This window comes from Antechinus flavipes, chromosome 1 (genome assembly GCF_016432865.1).
Source record: "Antechinus flavipes isolate AdamAnt ecotype Samford, QLD, Australia chromosome 1, AdamAnt_v2, whole genome shotgun sequence".
Taxonomy (NCBI): Eukaryota; Metazoa; Chordata; class Mammalia; order Dasyuromorphia; family Dasyuridae; genus Antechinus; species Antechinus flavipes.
The window spans coordinates 573,801,570-573,819,142 of NC_067398.1; the positions used below are offsets into that span (position 1 = coordinate 573,801,570).

Genomic DNA, 17,573 nt, shown 5'->3' on the forward strand with positions numbered 1-17,573 from the left:
AGCAATCTATATTTATCTGAAGGGATTTCACATGAACAGGGAGATTAGATTTCTTTTTCTTGGTTCCAAAGGTTAGAACCATTCAGAATGGGTAGAAGTTGTATAGTCCTATGTATGTAAATAAAAGAAAATGTTTTCAGCAATTAGAGCTGTCTGAGAGTAAAATGGAATATCTCTAAAGGTAATGAGTTCCTCATCACAGGAGGCCTTCCAATGAATGTATTCCTATCTTATTTCTCACTCTTAGATTCACTTAATTCCTTCAAATTTCTGCTTAAGTGATTCCTATAATACAAAATCTTTCTGGATCCTTTTATCCACCAGTGCCCTCCTTCTGCAAACATACTTTGGATTTCTTTCTATATACTTATGTGTTCAAAAGTTGTCTACTTGGTAGAATGTGTAAGCAGTTTGAGAGGTGAGATTTTTCTTTTTGTTTTTGTACTTTCTACTTTTAGTACACAGTAGGCACTTAATAAAGGCTAGTTGCTTGCTTATTTGATATCCATTACCAAGGTATAACGGTTGATAATTTTACAAGAAAAAGCAGCTACAAGTTTAACATTAATACACAATCTATATAAGGTCTGTATCTCAAAAGGACAATATAAATGTGGAAGGGACAGAAATAGCAGTGCACTATAGAATACTTCATAAAATAGCTTTGCTCATCTCCTAAATCCAAGCACATTTTAGGATTTATCCTGCCTTATTTCAAAATATAGCTTGTATCCAAAACCATTTTAAGTCACAACTAAGTTACTGTAGATTATTTAAATTCTGTTTCCCTTGCTGAAACTGATTATACCCTCAGAGACTGATGATCAAACCAAATCACTTAAAATTCACACCAGAATACATTATTTAAGCTTAATGGTGTATTCCTGAAAGTTTTTCTATGTTTGAAAAAGCACTAGGAACATCCTCCCATCTGTCTGTAATGAGTACCTCTCTAAAAATGACAATTCTGAGCTTTTCCAAATGCTCTGAAGCACTTCATTTCTCATTGTCTTGCACTGGTGAAGAACTTACATTTTTTTGCAGTGTGGGCATTTTGCTAGAGTGTTGAACCTCAGTTCCATCCACTGTAAAACAAAGAAAGAAAATGAGAGGAAAACAGTTGGAAAAAAAATCAAACCTGAGAAAATACATTACAATATCACAAGGATCACTGCAAAAACATTTTCCTTCTCATGCTTTCTTAGGGTCTGCCTACCCCAACTCTCTGCTTATTCCTTAAATGGAATAGATTTGGCATTTTTCCCCATGACACAGTTCCCATGAATTTCTTTAGGCTCTTTGACGTAATTCAGGTTCATTTTTACAACCTAGGTTGAATACAAGGTCATAATTAAGGTCATTTCTTTCAGTTTTAGGATTGTGGGCTGGGATTTATTTCCTGTGAGACTATCCTAAACAACAAACCCTTGTACCTAATGACACTATTCTTCCTGAAGACGCTTTCCCCCTGTTTTCTCTGCCTCTCCTCCTACATACTCTTTCCTAATCTTTATTGTTAATATTTTGGACAGACCAATCTGTGCTGCAGATGAATTTATGAAGTCATGAAGAAAAATAAGCAGCAAAAAGTCAAATTAGTGTAAGAGGAAGTCATATTTGTATTTGGCAAGGTATTTGAGAGGAAGCTAGGACTGGTTTTAGCATAGTGCAAGTTTTAATGATGTCAACCAAGAAAAACTACACTCCTGTTTCAGGTTCAGATAAAGACAGAGATTGGGATCTGCTACTTATCTCGCAAGGATGGCATTTAAATCCCTATATGGTTTGTATTAATTAGTAATTTATGGGCTTTAGAAAGAAGATAATACAAATTAAGAATCCCCTATGTTATTAATCACCATTCCCATTTTCTATTGTGTCTTCCACTGAAGAGTTAGTTTCATTCACTTTCATAAGGGAAAATTTAAAATAGATTAGAGTTCTCCTAAGAAACTATTTAAATTTTTTTTATTAAGACCCAAAATTCTTATATCTTTTTTTTTAGAACTTTGGAATTTCATTTTCTCTGATGTTCCAAAGTTATACAATTCAAATGTTTACACAATAGGGGATGTAGATTAAAATGCCTTTAACTGGACACTTGTTATCTGTTGGAGAGGAGCTTCAGAAATAGAAACAAACCTGTCTTCATTGGCCCAGATTCTTTTTTTCTCTTTCAAGGAGTTAGTTAACCCTTAAATGTACTATTTTCCTTGGTCACAAAGGTAAACCAATTACCAAAAAATTTTGTACCTTCAATTCACCAAAAAAAAGGATTCATTTTAATAGCCTACAATTTCAAGTCAATCTTCATGTTTGTAATGTTCTATTCCTATAAGAAGTTATAATAATGTGTTCTATCATGCTTACATTACAGAAATAGTTTTACTGATACTATAATTAATCAATAAACATTTATCAAGCCCTTGCTATGTGTCAGGCGCTTTGCTAAATTCTAGGGATACAAAGTCAAAAGTATAATAATCTGTGCCCACAATAAGCTTACAATCTAGCTGGAAGAAACAGTGTGTGTGTGTGTGTGTGTGTGTGTGTGTGTGTATACAATGAATGTGTGTATGTATTTGTAGGTAGATCCAAGGTTATATGGGGGAAAGGGATGGCATCAACATCTGGGGAGATGATGGTATGTGATTGAACTTGGAAGGAAGTCAGGGATTATAGAATATAGAGGTAAGGAGGAAAGGTATTCTAGATATGGGGCACATCAAAGTAAGGATATGGGATATGCAGTGTTATATATGAGGATTAGTAAGAAGATTTAGTGTGAGTGGACAGTATATGTGTGAAGGATGTGTGTGCATGTGTGGGTGTGAAGCAACAGTGGAAGTAGAATGTAGTAGGTCATAAAAAGCTTTAAATGCAAATGAGGGAAATTTTATCTGCAGAGTAATAGGGAGCCACTGTGATTCATCAAATAGAGAAGTGACATGTACTTCAGGAAATATAATTTGACAGCTATGAATTACAGACTGAAACAAGAAAAAATGCCTGGACACGTCTTGGTAGGCCATATCCTAGATAATATGAGGACTTCAATTGTGTGAATGGAGAGAAGGATGCAGATGAGACAGGATGTTACAGAGGTAGAAATGAAAATATTTAGCAAATGACTAGAAAAGGTAAGATTGAGGAGTCGAAAATGATACTAAGAAACTAGGTATATGGAAGGGCGGTGATATCAAGGCTAATAGGGAAATTCAGAAGGGATGAGTTTTGGGAAAAGGATAAGAAGGCCTGTTTTAAATGTAATGGGTTTGAGATGTTTTACAAAAAGATTTTTTTCTGCATTCCCTATACTTAGCATAGTGACTGGCACAGTGTAAATGCTTAATAAATATTTGCAATCTGATTGGTAAAACATACAACAGGCAGTTGATGTAGGACTAGAGTTAAGGAAAGAGAATAGGGGTGTGTTTGTGTGTGTATCTGGAAATCAGCACAGAGAAAATTAAAAAAAAAAAAAAAAGAGCTAATGGGAATACAAAAGGAGAGACCAAAACAAGAGAAGAGGAATGATGGCAGAACTCTGGTTTATAGAAACATTTAGAAGGCATGGTTAATGATCCAGCAAAGGAGGCTGGCAAGGAACATGAAAAAGTTATGAGAAGAAAGTGGTCAACAGTCTCAAAAGCTGAAGACAAGTTAAGGATAAAGACTGACTAAAAAAAAATCCCCCAAATTTAGAGATCATTGAGAGCAGTTTAAATTGAGTGATGAAGTTGGAATCCAAATTGCAAAGATTAAGAAGTGGAAGGCCAAAATGTAGGAATAAGGGATAGCCTCTGCTATGTTATCTGTCAGACTGATTTTTTTGTTTGTTTGATATGGCAATTTTATTTTACTGGATTTGGAATATTACAATCCCATTTTAGAGGTCCTGAACTTAGGTATTCCTTATCTAAAATAAAAAGAATGGCCTGATAGGTCAATCATGGGGGCCACAACTAAAAAAAAATCTAAATTCTACATCTGACATAGTTATGCCAATCTGGAAAATTAATGTGGAAAAAAGTAACTGGAATTTGGAAAGATAACTGGAAAGGATCTAGGCTCACATCGCACCTCACATGCTTACTAATTGAATATGTTTGGGTAACACAAAAGAATACTTAAATCTCTTTCCTCATCTTTGAGATGAGTAGACTGAACTAGGTGAATTCTAAGCACTTTCAGGTCTAAATCTAGAATTCAATCAACTCAAGTTTCAATTTTCTTTTTTTTTTTTTAAAGAAAAAGAGTTAGAACTCATCTCTTTTTTTTTTCAAGTGATAAAATTGAGACTACAAAATATTATAAAACTTGCTAAAGTTACACAATTTGGTAGTGGCAGATTATGGAGTCTAAATTTCCAGATTTTCATTAAAATGTGCAGAAAAATGTTACCAGTACTTCCTCCCAATATTTCCCTTTAAAATAGATTAAAAAGATTAATAACATCATTTATAAGCTAACATAATCTTCTGATGTTTTCATATTAAAGTCTTAATCTATATCTGGCATCATTTTTTAAAACACCTAGGATCACCTCTATATCACCATGTGACACTGGATTCCTCATTCTTTAGGAGAAATTTCATCCCTTGCCACCCCTTCCAGTCAATCAGTCAGATTTCATTCATTAAGCACTGGCCCATCCCTCCATACTTAGAATGCGCTTCTTCCTCATCTCTATCTCAGAATTCCTTTATTTCTTTTAAGATTCAACTCAGATACTGTCTTTAGCATGAAACTTTTTCTCAACCCTTCACTCCCCCTCTTCCCACCCTCAGCCACTGCTCTGCTTCCCAAATAATCATGTTTTAAACTACTTTGTATGCATTTGTTATTTATTCACTTTATGCTGGTTATATATGTACTTATCTCCTTCATTCTAATGTAGGCTAATTAATAGTACAGACTGTTTCATTCTTTGTACTTGAATTCCTAGCACCTGACATGGTGCCTGGCACATGGTAGCTCCTTTAAAAATACTTAGTAATTGATTGATCATTTGATACTATGTAATAGTATAATATAGATAATAGTATCTAAGCCCCCACAGATGCAAAGAAAAGCAAAGACAATATACCCCCCCCCATAAAGATTATCCTTTCTAATGGGGAATCAACATGTAAATAATGAGGTACATAGAAAATACATACAGAGCAGATGAAGACAATTACAAAGGGGAAGTCACTAGCAGCTCCAAGCCAGGAAAGGCCTCCTCAAGGAAATGAGATTTAAGCTGGACCTTGAAGGAAGCTAGAAAATCTAGGCAGTAGAGATGAGGAAGCTATCAGTGCTGGATGCTCTCCTCTCCCTCCCCTCAATCTAATCTCTCATGCCCTCAAACATACCAGGATAGAGGAAGAAATCACCCTCTTTTAGCCTTCATCACTCAGCAACTTCTCTTTTTTTAAGGTTCATTTTTTAAAATCTATATCATTAGACCCAGATCCATGTTATTACTGAGCTCCAGGAATCGCTGTGAAAAATTTCAGTCTCTTGTTCAGTTGCTTCCCTGATTTACCCAAAAACTTCAGTACTTCACTCCATCTTTCCACTGTAATCCATGTCCTTTCTCTTGGAGGTTTTAATATCCACAATGATATATCTTCAAACATATATCATCCAGTTTTATAATGCCCTCCTCTATGACCAGGAATAAACCTAAATCTCTCCTTATAGATGAATTACTATATTTTTGTTGTTAGAATGAGAAATTGGAGAGTGCAGAAAAGAGAAAAGGAGGCAGATGATAGAATAAAATCAAACATATAAGTGAACAACAATAGGACATTAATTCCTGTAATCTTTCAGCAAAAAAAAAAAAAATCTATAAGGGAATAAAAGATGTGTCAAAAGAAAGAGGGGATGTGAAAGTAGAATGTCTCCGCCCAATGAGAGAGGACATCCCACTAAAATATACTCCCATGAGGTAAAAAATATATTCTTAATGGGAGAAGGGATCTTAAAATGAATTTAATATGAGAAATGAGAGATCACTTCATCTGAGAGAATGTTTGTCTCCACAGACAACATCCTGCTTCAGAAGAAGGGAAATCAGAACTCTTGGGGACAAAACCCGCATCAAGAAAGGGAGGAAAATATGGTTAAAAGAGGAAATCTTACAACAAAGTAGAAAGAGAAAGAAAATGAAAAGGATGTGACAAAGGAAAGGATTAAAAAAATGATGTGGAAAGTAGAAATTTTTACTATGGGGCAATTTTACTACTCTGTCCCAATTGTTTTCCTTATTAATTGACATTTCTAAAAATTTGCTATCCTTTTTGCTACTCTGCCATCTTCTCAAAATATTTTTTATAAGTTCATAGACTCCAAATTAAGAACTCACATCCTAAATAATCCAGTATCATAAAGGATATAGAACTAGCTGCAAGAGAACTACAAAAAGAAGAAAAAACTTCTGGTTCTTATGGACTTAATATAAATTTTCTATCGAACTTTTAAAGAAAAATAAATACCTATACTGAACAAATTGTATTCAAAAATTGAGAAAGCTCTTTACCAGACTTCTTTTGAAGACAAATTTAATAATACTTAAACGTGGAAAGAAAAAAAATTACAGAAAATGTATAGACCACTATCATTCAAGAATTATTCAAAAAAATTTCAATGAAACCAAACAGATTAGAGGCTTTACCCCCAAAGAAATAATTTATTTCGACCAAGCTGGATTTATATTAGAATTGTAAAGATTATTCAGCTTTAAGATATATAATGAATCTTATGACAAAAACATCCAAAATCATTTGTGCCAGATCTCTAATAATAAGAGAAATGCAAATCAAAACAAGCCTGAGGTTTCACCTCATACTCAACAAATTGATAGATAAGAAAATGGGGACTATTAATAGGGAATGGGGAAGGAAGGTTGTAGAAGATAGATACACTAATGCATTGTTCATATGGCTATGGATTACTATAACTATATTAGAAGGCATTTTGAAGTTCATTCAAATCAAATGGCTAGATATCTGATAACCTTTAACTCAGAGAGTTCACTGCTAAACAAACAAACAAACAATCAAAAAAAAAAAAAAAAAAAAACAAACCCAAGGAAATTAATGACAAAAAGAGAAGCTCCACATAGACCAAAATATTTATAGCAGTAATTTTTATAGTAGCAAAGAACTAGAAACAAACTACATAAATGTCCATTGACTGGGTAATGACTAAAGACATCAAACTAGGTAATGAAGTATTATTAGGTAATGAAGGTAAAGAAGTATTATTGTGCTATAGGAAATGATGAACATGATGAATACAGAGAAACATGAAAAGACTTAGATTAACAGATGCAAAGTAAGTAGAACCAAGAAAATAGTGTACATGATAATTACTTGTTGTTATGTAAATGTAATGGAAATGAAAAGAACAAAAAAAATCAGTTATAAAATTATAAAGGACAATATAAATCCCAAGGAAGAGATATGTGAAAATACCACATGCAATTCTTTTGAAATTCTACAAGTGTGAATCATTAAATATAATTCCAGATTTTTTTTGATGTATTGAGGGTGTTTGACTGAATCTTTTTCTTCTTCCTCTTATTCATTTTTAAAAATTCTTCATTCTAAAACATGGTTTTCTGAAAGGAAGAGTGGGGGAATTACAAGGAGAAATATAAGTAATATTTAAAAAATACCTCCAAAATATTCATAAACTGCTTATAAATCTTTTTTAAGAAAAGAAAAAGAACATAGGACTTGTGAAGTCAGGGGAGTATATTTCAAATCATAGTTCTGACACTAAATATATGACCATAAATAAGTCATATTATCTCTATGTCTTGGTTTCCTAATCTGTAAAATGGAAGGAATGCTACATGCACCACCTACCTCACAGGGTTGTTGTGAAGAGAGCACTTTGTAAACCTTAAAGAACTATAGAAATGTGAGTTGTTAATACAGAACAAAAAACAAGAGCTGGGGTGCTTTGAAGTACACCATTCAGACATTTTACACAAATGAGAATCTATCATATGCTATTGTAGTTACAGAAGGCAATGGGTACTTGTATGTATTTGTCATGGCTACGCAATTTCTATTTCAAGAAAATTCAGGCCATCCTCTTGTTGGGAATGTCTTCCTTTTCCTATCTCCTCAAATTTTTATCAATTGAAATCCTACCATTTGAAAAGGTCCAGGTCAACACACAAGTCAGAGGCATTTGATTCTTTCTCTTAAATTTGAAGGCACTTAGTTTATCCCACTTTATAATAGGATCTTGTCAACTCTCTGTCTTTATTATATTGTTCATCTAGTTACAACAATGCTAAAAAAAAAGTGGGAGAAGTTATATGGATTTTAATTCACTTGTGCTAAAACTATACTTTTATTTTGACTACCAAAATGTGGTAAATTGCCAGGCAATCGAGTTACCTCTTATATATCAGGCAGAATAGAAAAAATAGTGTATGGAGAACCAGAAGATCAAGGTTAATAATATTATCTCTGATTTCTAGTTTTATAATCTTAGCCAATAAATTAAATCATTCAATCCTGCATGCTTAAATATAAACCCAGAAGTTGGATTAGGTGTAGGTAAGGTCCTAAGATCTTAAACTTCCTTAATATCCCTCAGATGATAAAGTTTTAAGACAGTTCAAAGAATCTTGTTTTCAATAGCAATTAGCACACTTCCATGTCCAATAAAGATGTGCCAAATGAATGATTGTAATGCATTTGGCTAACAGTTTCCTAGAGCATTGAGTTAAATGCAAATGGAAACTATGTTAAAACTGTTTTAACTATTTTATTTTTAAAAAATCTTAGATGCTTACAATTATCCACAGTTTCCTTATTGAGCTAATTTTCAATAGAAATTCAGTTCACAATTCCTCCAAAAATCTCTCATCTTGCTTTTTTTTTTAACTAGAGAATAACTATTATTTTGGCACACTTTTATTTATAGTATTACAAATGAAAATTGTTTTTTAAAATATAGATGGAATTTGCTGACTTCCGATATCATTCTAACATGCCAGCAACTTTTTACTTTGGAGGCCCATTGCAGGTATGGGTCAGTCAGTAAAGAAGCATTTAGTAAGCACATGCTATGTGCCAGGCTCTTTCCTGGGGATACAAAGACAGACAAAACCAGTACCATCCCTAAATGAGTTTATATTTCAAAAACAGACACAAATTTAAATAAATAGATATATAAAGAAAGAATGCAGAGTAGATGATAAGTAATCTTATTGATGAAGGTACTAGCAGCTAGGGGGAACATAGTGACAAGTTATCTTTAAGAAGCTGGGACATGAACTGAATCTTGTGGGAAAGAGTTGAAGGAAGGAAGAGAATAGTAAGTACAAAAGTACACAGATGGGAGACAAAATGTCCTAAGAAGAAACAGCATGTAGGCCAGTGTAGCATGCCTGGAAAGGAGTAATATGTAAGAAGACTAGAATTGTCAGAAGAAGCCAGTTAACAAGGAGTTTAAAAGTCAGAGAATTTTATTTTTGATCCTAAAGATAACAAGAAACCACTGGAATTTATTATATAAAGCGTAACATGGGCATATCTATATTTTAGGAAAATTAGTTTGATAGCCCAATAGAAGATAAATCAAAATGGAAAAGAGACTTAAGGCAGGAAGTCTTAGTAGAAATCCAGGTAAAAAGTGAAAAGGACATGAACTAGGGGATGGCTACGTGAATGAAAAGTTGATTCTGGAGGAATATGTTATCAACAATGTCAAATACTGTAGAAGTCAAGAAGATTGAGGATTAGGAAAATGTTAGATTAGATTTGGCAATTAAAAGATCATTGCTAATTTTGGAGAGAGTGATTCAGTTGGAATGATAAGATCATAAGATATATTACAGATGATTTAGAGGAGAACGAATATAAAGGAAGTTCATACATTAAATGTGGGTGACTTTCTCAGGGAGTTTAACTAAACAGGATGATAGAGGAAAAATAGGATAGAAGGAAATTTTTATTTCAAAGGATAGGTGAAAAAGATGTGTTTGTAAGCAACATGGAAGGAATCATTAGATAGGAATAAACTGATTAAAATGTCTATGATACATGAAATTTTCTAGCGTTGACAGGAAGGGTATATGAATCGTGGAAAGATCATGGGTGCATGTAGATGGCTTGGCCTTGGAAAATAAACATGCCAAGACAAATCAGAAACATTTATTAAGCATCTACTATGTGACAAGTACTTTGCTAAGAGTTGAGGAGATAACAAAAAGGCAAACAAAACAAAACAAAAAAACTCTCAATCACCAGTTCTTGCACTCAAAGAACTAACTAAAACAATTACATGAAAATGTGATATAGACAAGATAAACTGAAAATAATCTTAAAAGAAAAGCACTAGATAGATTAAGAAGGACAGAGAAGGGTTTCTGCAAAAAAATTGGACTTTAGATGACACTTGAAGAAAACCTAAGAAACAGAAATGAGGAGGAAGAATGTTTCTGGCATGAAGGATTGCCAATAAAAATGCATCTGAATGTACTCAAAGAACAAAGAAGTACCCTATGTCATACTTCAGAGTATGGAGAGGGATGTGTTAAAGCATTAGATAAATAAAAAGGCAATAAGGGAGCAGGTTATAAAAGGCTTTAAAAGACAAACTGAATTTTATATTTTAGTCAGAAGGTAATAGAAAGCCACTGAAGTTTATTGAATAGGAAAAGTAACATACACTTTAGAAAGATCAATTTGCCTACCCACTAGAGTTTAAACTGGAAAGGAGAAAGACTAGAGGAAGGAAAACCAATAAGCAAGATATTGCAATAGTTCGGGCATAATGTGATTAAGATCTGTGCCAAAAGGATGGCAATATGAGAAGAAGAGAGGGAGTTTTTATGAGAAATGTTACAAAGGTAGAAGCAAAATTTGACAACTAATTGGATATGGAGGATGAGAATGAGGAGAGGCAGATAACAACTAGATTATAAGCTTAGGTATCTGGATGGATACCTGGATTTCGAAAGAAAGTTTAAGGAAGAAAATAATTTCAGTTTTGGATATTTAGAATTTAAGATTTCTACAGTTTGAAATACCTAGGCAGATTACTGGGTTTGTATCCCAAAGAAATCACAAAAGAGGGAAAAGGACCCCACATGTGCAAAAAGGTTTGCAGTATCTGTTTTTGTGGTGGCAAAGAATTGGAAAATGAGTAGATGCCCATCATTTGAGGAATGGCTAGATAAGATATGGTATATGAAAGTAATGATGTACTACTGTTCTATTAAAAAATGATGAACAGGAAGATTTTAGAAAGATGTGGAAAGATTTACATGAAATGATGTTGAGCGAAACAAGCAGAACCAGTAAAACATTGTATACAGCAACAACAAGATTGTGCAATGATCAACTATGACAGACTTGGTTCTTCTCAGCAGTTTGGTGTAATCCAAGGCAATCCCAATAAACATTGGATGGAAAATGCCATCTGCATCTAGAGAAAGAACTGTAGAGACTGAACATAAATCAACACATGCTATGTTCATTTTTTCCTCCTTCTTCTTCTGTTTTTGTTTCTCTCTTGTGGGTTTTCCCTTTTATTCTGATTTTTCTTTCCCAACATGATTCATAAAGAAATATGTTTTTTAAAATGTTGGGTTTTTTACATGTAAAGTGCGAAAAATTTTTAAAGAAACACTCAGGCAGTTGGACATGCAAAACTAGAGGTCAAAAGAGAAGGTAGGACTAGATAAATAGATCTAAGAATCACTTGCATAAATATGATATTAAATACATTTGCGTTAAAGAGATTACAAAGAAAAATAGTTCAGAGAAAGAAAAGAGCTCAGAACAGTACCTTAGGAGACACCCATGGTTACTAGGTTAAAAAAAAAAAAGATATTGAAGAGTGGTTAGAGAAGTAAAAAAAATCAGGAGAGAACATGTGTTATGAAATTCCAGAGAGAAGGGGATATTAAAGAGAAGAGGGTGATCAACAGTATCAAAGATTGCAGAGATCAAAAAGGAAGAGGATTTTTTTTTTAAAAAGGCCAAATGGATATAATAACTAAAAGATCATTGACCACTTTGAAAAGCGTTGTTTCAGTTGGATAATGGGATCTGAAGTCAGACTGCAATGAGTAAAGGAAAAGAAAAAGAGATGTCTTCTCAAAGAGTTTAGAAAGGAAGAGAAGATATAGGACAGATAATAGCTAACAGGGATGGATGGATGAAGTGAAAAGGACCACTTCTTCATCTGTTGATCCAGACATCCAGAGTGTCTGCCAGACATAGAATATCTGAATGATGCATAATGTAATAAAGAGGAAGAGCTTAAAAAATCTTACACAAGATTTATATACCCTTTTCCCTATATTTTCAAGGGCCAGTGACAGCTCATCTGAAAGTACCAGAACCATGTTTTCCAAGATGCAGATATTTGTCTTGGGGTGGAAGAGGCAGTATAGCATAGAGGATAAAAAGCTGACCTTGGATACAGGAAGACTTGCATTCAAGTATACCTCTGAAAAACACTGGCTCTGGGACTATGGTCAAGAAAGAGTACTTACTTGCAATGGTAGAGGAAATTTCCTTACCAAGGAAGTCCTTATGCTAATGAAGTCACTGGTCTAATCCCTATTCCTACATGAGTGCATATTGTTTCTCCCATATGTAAATCCTTATAAGACTATATGTGATGTTTTATATATTTTTTTGCATTTGTATTCTCCCAAACTAGCATAGATCTTTGCAAAAAGTAGTCACTTAAAAATGCTTGTTGATCTGAATTGAATATGATTAGAAGATCCATTGTGAGCATTTAGAAAGGAAAGCAGTAAACAATAAGGGTCAGCATGAATTTGTCTGGTACAGATCATGTCAGACTAAATGTATTTCCTTTTTTGATAGCATTATAGGAAAGTCAATGTGACATAATGAATAGAGAACTGATCTTGGAGTCAGGAAAACCTGGATTAACTCCCACCTCTGACAGATCAATATCTGTTAGCTGTGTGAGTAAATTATTTAACTTCTTTGTGCTGTAGGCAAATTTTCAGAATATAAGTAGTAGTGAGTATCCATCTCCACTGGTAGAGGGAGTTTCCTCTTCTGGGAATTTCCTATAACAATGAAATTTTAAGTCTAGTCTCTATTCCCCCCATTCCCTACAGCAGTAGTGTCAAACTCAAATAGCCACCAATCTGTAAGGATCCCTGTAAGCTGCATATTAACTTAATTAAAAAATTTTTTTTTTACTTATTTGGTTAAATATTTCCCAATTGTATTTTAATTTGTCTCTAGTCACACAGAGGAGTATTGTGGACCTCATTTAACCAGCTGCCCTGGCAGGCAGGTGGCATAGCATTAGGGCCTGTAGTGAGGAAGATCTGAATTCAAATCTAGCCTCTGATTATAATTAGCTATGTGACCCTGAGCAAATCTCTTTGTTTCAGTTCTTTTAACTCTAAAATATAGATACTAACAACACCTATCTCCCAGTACTATCGGTCCCAGTGAAGACTGAATGAGATCATATTTGTAAAGCACTTAGCACAGTGTTTGGCACATAGTAAGTGCTGCATAAATACTTATTCCCATTCTTTCTTTCCTTTGATGTCTCTGACCTATTGGATTGGTTGATTAAGAGAATGCTATAGTTAGTACATAAATGTATGTCAATAAATTGATAACTTGTCTAATGATGTTCTTTGTGGATAAGTTGAAGCAATATAGACTAGTGAAAATAAATGATTCAGATTAAAAACTGTTTGAATGACTGGACCAAGAGAATAATGATTTGCAAATTAATGTCAACCTAGAGATAAGGTCTCTAGTGGAATACCCCAGGAATTTTTTCCTCGGAACAGTTCTGTTCAACATTTCAATCAATAATTTAAATGAAGGGATAAATGGTATTCTTAATAAATTTACAAATAACATTTATCTGGAAGGAGAACTAAGAAAAATGGGAGAATCAGGACCCAAAAAGAGCTTAATAGTATAAAATGATGGGTTGAATCTAAAAAGTTAAAATTTTACTTAATCCCACTGTTGGAAGGGAGCTCAGAGGCAATCTAGATACCGGGAGTTTTTAACATAAGCTCCAAAAATGGCCCCAAGAGATCTGTGAATTTAAATGGGAAAAAATTATATCTTTATTTCAGCATAACAATGGCAAGCATTTATTTAATATATTAAGGTTTGCAAAACACTTTATTAATATTATTTCATGGTTAATATCATCTCAATTGTAATCGGTTTCTTTCATAATCCTACATACTTAATTTTATCCATTTAAAATATAATTCTGAGAAGGAATCCATAGACTTCACCAAACTATAAAAGGGTCCCAAACATATACAAAAAGTTAAGAACCTCTCATCTAGTTCAATGTGCACCTGAACAAAACCACAGAATTTTAGATTTAGAGGTTATGTCAGCATCTATGTAGTCCAAATATATCCAGAAAGAATCTCAATTCTTAATATACTGAACAATTCAGCATCTACCTTCTGCCTGATATCTTCTAAGGAAGAGGAACCTGTCATCTCTAGCTCTAACCTTTGAGGTCAAACAGTACAAGTTCAAGCCTTCTTTTACATGACAATTGTCATGTTCCTGTATCTTTGCTTCTTCAGGCTTTACATACCTGGTTCCTTCAACTGATGCTCATATGGCTAGAATCAAGCTTCTTTATTATCCTGGTTACCATTCTCTGTATATTTACCAGGTAACAACATCCTTCTAAAGAGCATCATATGAAAATATGTACAATATTCCTGTGTTCTGACAAGAGGCACTTCCTTTCCCTGAAATCTATGCATGTCTCTTAATACAAGACTAGAAATACAAAGGCTTTTTTAGCTTCCACATCACACTAAGTTTGAAGTACTCTAAAACTCCCAGATTTTCTTTGAGACAAACTGCTATCTAATCATGCCTTTTCCCATCTTTTAGCAATGAAGCTTATTTTTTTTAATCCAAGGGTCAGTGATATAGGAATATATTTATGCCATAAATTCAGTCCAGTGCTCTAGCCCCAAATCGTCAAACTCCAGGATGCTGTCAGAGCCAAACTAAAATGTAACTGGGAAAAGTTTAACAGGATAAATTAAAATACTATATAACATGGATAATGTTAATTTGTAGCTTTCTGATTCAATATGTGGTCTGCAGGAATCCATTTCTATCTGACGATAACACTGGTCTACAGCATTCTTCTTATCTTTGTTGCTGTAGCTGTTCAGTCATTCCAGTAGTACATGTCTTCATGATTCCATTTGGGGTTTTCTTGGCAGAGAACTGGAGTTGTTGGCCATTTTCTACTCCAGCTCATTTTGCAGATGAGGAAACTGAGGCAAACAGGGATAAATGACTTGTCCACAATCACACAGCTAGTAAGTATCTAAAGCCAAGCTTGAGGTCAGGAAAATGAGTCTTCCTGATTCAAGGCCCAGTACTAGTGAATATTTCACCTAGCTGCCCCTCATCTACTAGCAAAGTAATCCTGTTAAAACAAGGAAATAAGTTTGGAACATCAGGAACCAATTGCAATGAATTCATAAAATTTCATTAATTTCTTCTACTTCTTTTACTAATTTAAGAGGGCTACATGGAAGAAAAACTGGATTTGAAACCACAGCACCTTGATTTAGCTCTAGGATTATACTGGGCAAATAAACTCACCTCTAAGAGGCTGAGTTTCTTCATCTAAAAAAGGAGGGGGAGAGGGGAAAGTAATATATAAAAACATTTTTCTGAATGGCTTTATAGAATTTACAGAATTAAAATTCTACATTTTAATTTTTAAGAATAAGATGGGCATAATAGACAAAACACAACCGGAAAATGGCTTGTTAAAAAATTATATGGGCATTTTACAGGACTTCAGAGTGAATGTGAGTTAACAGTGTGAAATAGCATGTGCGTGCACATATACACACACACAAACAAATGCATTATTAGGCCACCATAATAAAAAACTTCAAATCCAAAATGAAGTGGGGTGATGCTCCCACTGTCTTCTGCTCTTTTCAAATCATACCTAGAATACTATATTCTGGGCACTACATTTTAGTAAGAACACAGACTACTTAGAGCACATTCAATGGAGGAAGAGCTAATGGTAAAAGAATCAAAAAAGACATTAAATAAAAAAAATCAGTTGAAAGACCTGGGAATGTTATCCAGGAAGAAAGTAATTATGAGGAGTATATGAGAGTTATTTGATGAATTTGTATAGCACTTTTAGGTTTACAAATGCTTTACAAATATTTCTTTTGATCTTATAACAATGTTGAGAAGTAGATGCTATTATCCCCATCTTAAAAATGAGGGAATTGGGTCAAAAATGTCTGAGACTAGATTTTAATTTTTTGTCTTCAAGTATATACCATCTTCCTATCTTAAAGTATTTATCAAAAAGGACTGTCATGTGAAAGAGGAATTACAATTGTTCTGCTTGGTACTAAATGGTAGAACTAGGATCCACAGATACAAAGGCAGTGGTAGAGAGCTAGATTTTAATTCAACATGAAGAAAAACTTCTTAACAATCAGAATTACCAATGTTCTAAATCACCATTGATTAGAGAAATGTGCATTAAAAACATCTCTGAGGTTTCACCTCACACTTAATGTCTGAGATGACAGGATAAATGCCAGAGGAGATATGCTAAAGGGGAAAATGGGACACTAATAAACTGTTGGTGGAGTTGTGAAATAATCCAACTATTCTGGAGAGCAATTAGGAACTATGCCTAAAGGGCTATAAAACTGCATACCCTTTGATCCAGCAGTATCACTACTGGGTCTGTATCCCAAAGAGAGCATAACAGAGGGAAAACAGGAATTAGAAATTGAGGGAAATGCCATCAACTGAGGAGTGTCTGAATAAGTTATGGCATATGAATGTAATGGAATATTATTGTTCTATGAGAAATTACTAGCAGAAAAACCTGGAAAGACCTACATGAACAGTTGAGTGAATCTATCTGAATCAAACAGAATCAAGAGAACATTGTACACAACAATACCAAGATTATGTGATGATCAACTGTGATGGACTTGTATCTTCTCAACAATACAATGATTCAAGACAATATGAATAGATTTGGGATGTAAAATGCCATCTACATGCAGAGAGAACTATGGAGACTGAATGTAGATTAAAGTATGCGATTTTCACTTTAAAATTTTTTTTTCTTTTTCTTTCTCATGTTTATTTTTTCCTTTTGGTCTGATTTTTTTCACAATATAACAGATATGTTATTGGATAAAAAGCATACATATTATCCTTTTCCCTCTTGCATACTTCTATATGTAATATCCTAATGAAAATGATATTTAAAACAATTCAAAACATATTTAACCTAATTTTAAGGATTTCAACTACATGTATAATCTATATCAGACTTCTTGTTGTCGTGGGGAGGGGAGGATGTAAATGAGGGAGAAAAATTGGAACTTAAAATCTTACAAAAATGAATGTTGAAAACTATATACTGAGAAAAAAAAAAGTTAGAACCAGTGGACCAGTAGCCCTTTTCACTTTTGAATAGAGAGACATCATGTCTCTGGGCCCTATCCACTAGACATTGAGTCAGGCATAACTAGGTTCAAA

The 17,573-nt window shown here is 33.7% G+C and overlaps 1 protein-coding gene across 3 annotated transcripts in view; it reads right to left on the reverse strand.

Annotated features, from left to right (window-relative positions):
* Positions 1-17,573, reverse strand: part of PIP4P2 (phosphatidylinositol-4,5-bisphosphate 4-phosphatase 2) — a 68,477-nt gene that overhangs the window by 17,024 nt on the left and 33,880 nt on the right. For 2 of the 3 annotated variants that reach the window (XM_051970826.1, XM_051970825.1), the window contains exons 5-6: positions 7,863-7,907; positions 1,033-1,085 (exon numbers count right to left, since the gene is read on the reverse strand). In XM_051970826.1, the coding sequence (XP_051826786.1) occupies positions 1,033-1,085; positions 7,863-7,907 (98 nt within the window). The remainder of the gene's footprint in view (positions 1-1,032; positions 1,086-7,862; positions 7,908-17,573) is intronic. The other variant, XM_051970828.1, reaches the window with a different exon arrangement.